Source organism: Corvus hawaiiensis, unplaced genomic scaffold (assembly GCF_020740725.1).
Source record: "Corvus hawaiiensis isolate bCorHaw1 unplaced genomic scaffold, bCorHaw1.pri.cur scaffold_95_ctg1, whole genome shotgun sequence".
NCBI lineage: Eukaryota > Metazoa > Chordata > Aves > Passeriformes > Corvidae > Corvus > Corvus hawaiiensis.
The window spans coordinates 222,495-229,144 of record NW_025963388.1 but is presented as its reverse complement, the minus strand read 5'-3'; the positions used below and the strand labels follow the sequence as shown (position 1 = coordinate 229,144).

General features: G+C 72.0%; 2 protein-coding genes across 2 annotated transcripts; both read left to right on the top strand.

The window, feature by feature from the left end:
* Positions 1 to 472: 472 nt before the first annotated feature.
* On the top strand, positions 473 to 3,882 carry TRAPPC5 (trafficking protein particle complex subunit 5). Its single transcript, XM_048293541.1, has 2 exons — positions 473 to 534; positions 2,887 to 3,882. The coding sequence occupies exon 2, from the start codon at positions 2,893 to 2,895 to the stop codon at positions 3,457 to 3,459; it is 567 nt and encodes a 188-aa protein (XP_048149498.1). The 5' UTR covers positions 473 to 534; positions 2,887 to 2,892; the 3' UTR covers positions 3,460 to 3,882.
* Positions 3,883 to 4,498: 616 nt separating this feature from the next.
* NDUFB7 (NADH:ubiquinone oxidoreductase subunit B7) lies at positions 4,499 to 6,588 on the top strand. The gene is made up of 3 exons (XM_048293539.1): positions 4,499 to 4,694; positions 5,264 to 5,432; positions 6,431 to 6,588. Exons 1-3 carry the CDS (start codon positions 4,583 to 4,585, stop codon positions 6,519 to 6,521), a joined length of 372 nt encoding a protein of 123 aa, XP_048149496.1. The 5' UTR covers positions 4,499 to 4,582; the 3' UTR covers positions 6,522 to 6,588.
* The last annotated feature ends 62 nt before the right edge of the window (positions 6,589 to 6,650 follow it).

Genomic DNA, 6,650 nt, shown 5'->3' with positions numbered 1-6,650 from the left:
CCGGGTGTCCCTGTCCCGGTGTGTCCCCCCCGGTGTCCCTGTCCCTGTGTGTCCCCCCCGGCTGTCTCTGTCCCGGTGTCCCCCCGGTGTCCCCCCCGGGTGTCCCTGTCCCGGTGTGTCCCCCCCCGGTGTCCCTGTCCCGGTGTCCCCCTCGGGTGTCTCCCCTGTCCCAGGTGTCCCCGGGGGTCCCGTGTGGGGGAGGGGGGGGGTCACCCGCACCTCCTGCCCCCCCTCCCCTCCCCTCCCCCCGACGTCATTGGGGATCCGGGCCCTTCCCCCAGCCCAGATGGCGGCCCAGGTGTCCGGGGGGGGGTGGGGAAGGGGCGGGGGGCGGGGGGGCGTGCGGGCCCCTGCCCTCCCCCTGTGTCACCAGATGTCCCCGGGTCCCCCCCGTGTCCCCCCACCCAGGGGGCGTGGCCTCAGCGAGGGGGGCGTGGCCAAGGTGGGCGTGGCCCCGCCCCGCGCAGGCCCCGCCCCTCGGCCGCGCTTTACGGCCGTTTCACGGCGGTGTCGCGGCGGCCGGATCGGTGTCAGGTCGGTACCGGGGCTCCCGGGGGTCCCGGCGGGTCGCGGGCAGGGTCCGATCTCCTCGCTCTCCTCGCTCTCCTCCAGCCCGGCCAGCGCCGTGTCCGTGCCCCCCATCCCCTCCCCGGCGCCGCGGTGGGCGGTGACGCAGCCCCCCGCATCCCCCGAACGCTGCCGCGGCCCCCGGGACCCCCCAGCCCCTCTCGCCCTCCCGACCCCCTCAGGCTGCCCCGCACCCCCCTCTAACCCACCCCAAACCTTCTCTGAGCCCCCCCAAGATGCCGCTCGCCCCCTTCTGACCCCCTTTAACCCCCTCAGTTCTCCCCTCGCTCCCCTGCAACCATCGCAGACCGTTTGTGCTCGTCCCCTGCTCCTCTGACCCCCCTCAGAGCCCCCTCAGAGCCCCTTAGAGCCCCCTCAGAGCCCCTCAGACCCCCTCAGAGCCCCTCAGAGCCCCTCAGACCCCCTCAGAGCCCCTCAGAGCCCCCTCAGACCCCCTCTGACCCCCTCAGAGCCCCCTCAGAGCCCCTTAGAGCCCCCTCAGAGCCCCTCAGACCCCCTCAGAGCCCCCTCAGAGCCCCTCAGAGCCCCCTCAGACCCCCCTCAGAGCCCCCTCAGAGCCCCTCAGACCCCCTCAGAGCCCCTCAGAGCCCCCTCAGAGCCCCTCAGACCCCCCTCAGAGCCCCTCAGAGCCCCTCAGAGCCCCTCAGAGCCCCCTCAGAGCCCCTCAGAGCCCCCTCAGACCCCCCTCAGAGCCCCCTCAGAGCCCCTCAGACCCCCTCAGACCCCCTCAGAGCCCCCTCAGAGCCCCCTCAGAGCCCCCCAGACCCCCTCAGAGCCCCCTCAGAGCCCCTCAGACCCCCTCAGAGCCCCTCAGAGCCCCTCAGAGCCCCTCAGAGCCCCCTCAGAGCCCCTTAGAGCCCCCTCAGAGCCCCTCAGACCCCCTCAGAGCCCCTCAGAGCCCCTCAGAGCCCCCTCAGAGCCCCTCAGAGCCCCTCAGACCCCCCTCAGAGCCCCCTCAGAGCCCCTCAGAGCCCCTCAGAGCCCCTCAGAGCCCCCTCAGACCCCCTCAGACCCCCTCAGACCCCCTCAGAGCCCCTCAGAGCCCCTTAGAGCCCCCTCAGAGCCCCTCAGACCCCCTCAGAGCCCCCTCAGAGCCCCTCAGACCCCCTCAGACCCCCCTCAGAGCCCCCTCAGAGCCCCTTAGAGCCCCCTCAGACCCCCTCAGAGCCCCCTCAGACCCCCTCAGACCCCCTCAGAGCCCCTTAGAGCCCCTTAGAGCCCCCTCAGAGCCCCTCAGAGCCCCTCAGAGCCCCCTCAGACCCCCCTCAGACCCCCTCAGAGCCCCTCAGAGCCCCTCAGACCCCCTCAGAGCCCCTCAGAGCCCCCTCAGAGCCCCTCAGACCCCCTCAGAGCCCCCTCAGAGCCCCTCAGACCCCCTCAGAGCCCCTCAGAGCCCCCTCAGAGCCCCTCAGAGCCCCCTCAGACCCCCTCAGAGCCCCTTAGAGCCCCCTCAGAGCCCCTCAGAGCCCCTCAGAGCCCCTCAGACCCCCTCAGAGCCCCTCAGAGCCCCCTCAGAGCCCCTCAGACCCCCTCAGAGCCCCTCAGAGCCCCTCAGAGCCCCCTCAGAGCCCCTCAGAGCCCCTTAGAGCCCCCTCAGAGCCCCTCAGACCCCCCTCAGACCCCCCTCTAGCTGCCCCCTGCCCCCTCAAATCCCCCTGTACCCCCTCAGAGCCTCCCTAAACCCATCAGACCCCCCTCTCATCCACCTCACCCCCCTCTGACGCCCTCCTGCTGCCCCCTGACCCTCTCAGACCCCTCTCACCCCTCTGGTAGCCCCCCTGCACACTCCCAGCCCCTCTCAGCCCCCTGGTAGCCCCCTGACAGCCCCCCCTGCACACTCTCACCCCTCTGGTAGCCCCCCCTGCACACTCCCAGCCCCTCTCACCCCTCTGGTAGCCCCTCCTGCACACTTCCAGCCCCTCTCAGACCCTTCTCAGCCCTCTGGTAGCCCCCCCTGCACACTCCCAGCCCCTCTCACCCCCGTGGTAGCCCCCCCTGCACACTCTCACCCCTCTGGTAGCCCCCCCCTGCACACTCCTAGCCCCTCTCAGACCCCTGGTAGCCCCCTGGTAGGCCCCCCAGCACACTCTCAGCCCCCTGGTAGCCCCCCCTGCACACTCGCAGCCCCTCTCAGCCCCCTGGCAGCCCCCTGATAGCCCCCCCTGCACACTCTCACCCCTCTGGTAGCCCCCCCTGCACACTCCTAGCCCCTCTCAGACCCCTGGTAGCCCCCTGGTAGCCCCCTCTGCTCACTCCCAGCCCCTCCCTGCCCCACTGACGGCCGTGCCCCGTCCCCAGGCCGCGATGGACGCGCGTTTCACGCGGGGGAAGTCGCTGGTGCTGGAGCGGGCGCTGGGCCGGCCGCGCTCGGAGCTGTCCCTGGCCGCCTTCGCGCTGCTCTTCTCGGAGCTGGTGCAGTACTGCCAGCGCCGCGTGGCCTCGGTGGCCGAGCTGCAGGCCCGCCTGGCCCGCCTGGGCCACCACGTGGGGCTGCGGGCTCTGGACGCGCTGGTGGCCCGCGAGCGGCCGGGCCGGCGCGAGACCAAGGTGCTGGGGGTGCTGCTGTTCGTCAAGGGGCCGCTGTGGCGGGCGCTGTTCGGGCGCGAGGCCGACAAGCTGGAGCAGGCCAACGACGACGACCGCACCTTCTACGTGATCGAGAGGGAGCCCGTGGTGAACACGTTCGTGTCGGTGCCGCGCGAGAACAGCTCCCTGAACTGCGCCGCCTTCGCCGCCGGGCTGCTCGAGGCCGTGCTGGGCGCCGCCGGCTTCCCCGCCCGCGTCAGCGCCCACTGGCACAAGGGCACCACGCTCATGATCAAGTTCGACGAGGCCGTCATCGCCCGCGACAAGAGCCTGGAGGGGCGCTGAGGGGCGGCGCCGGCGGCCCCGGTGCCGGTGGAGGGACGCTCGGGGACGTCGTCGCATCCCCGCGGCCTGGAGGGACACGGAGGGGCCCGAGCGGCCCCGGCAGCGCCGTGTCCCTGTCGCCGTGTGTGACCAGAGCCTGAGGGCCCTCGTGGCCTCGTCCCACGCAGCGATGTGAGATGAGGCCGCGAGGGAGAGAGTCTGGAGGGACGTCGAGAGGCAGGGACGAGGCCACCTGGCCTTGGCTCGTGTCACCGCGTGGGCCGAGCCGTGAGAGGCGTCACCGCCCACCACAGGAGCCTTCCTGGTGGCCCTTGGGCACCTCTGGGGATGTCAGAGCTGCTCTGTGTCCCTCAGCTCTGTTCTTGTCCCCAGGGTGGCCCTTGGGGACACTCACGTCACTATAAATGGTCTCTTGTCCCTCCAGTGGCCTCGTCTGTTCTGTGGCTGGGCACATCCTGGCGCGGATTTGGGTCCCCAACCTGTCCCTTGTCTCTCTTGAGCTGCTGTGGGGCCATCTGTCACCTCTTGGGGACATAAGGACATCTGCCACCCCCCTTAGGGACACCGGGATTGGCCCAAGGGGCTCGTGGTAGCCTTTGGCCGCTGTTTGGGACATTGGGGTGTCCCCTGCTGGGGACACTGAGCTGCTCCCTGGGGACACACTGGGGTGCCCCCGTGCCCCTGGTGCCACCACCCTGTGTCATTCCCAGTGCCATCGCCGTGCCCGTGTCCCCCCGAGCCATGTCCCCGCAGTGTGTGGGGCGCCGGCACCAGGGGCGGGGGGTCCCGGGGGATCCAAGGGATTTGCGGGGTTTGGGGGCTTTATGGGGGGACCAGTGGGATTTGGGGAGTCCTGACAGAGGTCCATGAGGGTGGGGGGGTTGGGGGTGCGGGGGGAGGTTCGGGGTGGGGGTTTTGGGGCGTTCTGGGGGTTTCGGGGGGGCCGGGGGCGTTCAGGGTGGGGCTTGGGGGGTCCTCCCCGCCGCCAGGGGGCGCCGCAGCCCCGAGCAGGTGTGTCCCGCCGCTGCCGTTTCCGCTTCCGGCCCGCGGTGTTTCCGCTTCCGCCGCCGTTGCCAGGCCCGGTTCGCGGTGTTCGCGCTGCCCCCGGCGGTCCCGGGCGGCCATGGGCGCTCACCTGGCGCGGCGCTACCTGTGGGACGCGGAGGCGGAGCCCGACCCGCTGCAGATGCCGTCGTTCCCCGCCGATCTGGGGCTGCCGGGGCGCCGGCCCCGCGGTCAGTGCGGGGACACGGGGGCACGGGGGGGAGGGCACGGGGAGGGGGACACGGGGAGCGGGACACCGGGGGGGGACACGGGCGCGGTGTTCTTGGGGCGTCCCCGCCCTCGCGTGACCCCGGTGACCTCCCGCCGTGAGGCCCGTGTGTTCCCCGCTGCCACCTCCCGTGTCCCCCCCGTGTCCCTCCACCGTGTCCCCTTCATGTCCCCCCCGTGTCCCCCCCCGTGTCCCTCTCGTGCCCCCCCCGTGTCCCCCCCGTGTCCCTACCCCGTGTCCCCCCCGTGTCCCTCCCGTGTCCCTCCACCGTGTCCCCTTCATGTCCCCCCGTGTCCCCCCCGTGTCCCTCCCGTGTCCCTCCACCGTGTCCCCTTCATGTCCCCCCGTGTCCCTCCACCGTGTCCCCTTCATGTCCCCCCGTGTCCCTCCCGTGTCCCCTTCATGTCCCCCCGTGTCCCTCCCGTGTCCCCCCCGTGTCCCCCCCGTGTCCCCTCGTGTCCCCGCCCTGCCGCGTGTCCCCCCCGGTCCCCGGCGGGTGCTGAGCGTGTCCCGTGTCCCCTCCGGTGACAGCCATGGTGGCCTCGGCGGAGCAGCTGGCGCAGGCCCGGCTGCCCCTGGAGCAGAGGGACTTCTGTGGCCACCACCTGCTGCGGCTGCTGCGCTGCCACCGCGACAACTTCCCCGTGCCCTGGGGCTGCCACGAGCTGCGCCACGCCTGGGACAGCTGCCAGCACCGCGAGTGAGGGGACATTGGGGACGTGGGGGACATCAGGGGGCATCAGGGAGCATGGGGGGCATCAGGGGCACATCAGGGGACATCAGGGGGCACGGGGGAACACGCCTGGGGCGCTGCCAGCACCGCGAGTGAGGGGACATCAGGGGGCATGGGGGGCATCAGGGGACATGGGGGACATCAGGGGACATCAGGGGAGCTGCCAGCACCGCGAGTGAGGGACGGGGATGTGGGCATGGCAGGGGACGTCAGGGGACATGGGGGACATCAGGGACGTGGGCACGGCAGGGGACGTCAGGGGCACATCAGGGGATATTAAAGGACATCAGGGGGCATCAGGGGCATGGGGGACATCAGGGGACATCGGGGGACATTGGGGGACGTCAGGGGGCACGGGGGAACACGCCTGGGACAGCTGCCAGCACCGTGAGTGAGGGGACATCAGGGATGTGGGCACGGCAGGGGACATCGGGGGGCATAGGGGGCATCAGGGGCACATCAGGAGCATCAGGGGACATCAGGGGGCACGGGGGACATCAGGGGCACATCAGGGAGCATCAGGGGGCACGGGGGACATCAGGGGCACATCAAGGAGCATCAGGGGCACATCAGGGGACATCAGGGGGCACGGGGGACATCAGGGGCACATCAGGGGACATCAGGGGGCACGGGGGAACACGCCTGGGGCGCTGCCAGCACCGCGAGCGAGGGGACATCGGGGACGTGGGACACTGGGGCTGAGGGGGGCACAAGAGTGGGCACAGGCGAGGTTGGGGACAGGGGGTGCCAGGGCCGGGGCACGCGGGGCCGGGGGAACGAGGACAGGGCGGAGAGGGGGACGCGGGCATGGGGTGGGGACGGGGGGGACGCGGCGGGGAGGGGGTGACAGGGACACGGGGGGGTGTGGGAGGGGCTCGGGGACACGGGGCCAGCACGGTGCCGCCCCCCCGCGCCGCCGGTGTTCCCGCGGTGGCCCCGGTGACGCGGTGCCACCCTGTCCCCAGCTACGTGATGCGCATGAAGGAGTTCGAGCGCGAGCGGCGCCTGCGGCAGCGCCAGAAGCGGCTGCGGCAGCACCAGGAGGGCGCCGAGTGACGCGGGGGGACGCGGGGACGGCGACACGAGGCCACCCCCGTGCAATAAAGGCACCGAGTGACACCGAGCTGGCACTGGCTCTGCCTGCAGGGAACAGGGACATCGCCAGGGCACCGCCCCCACCCACCC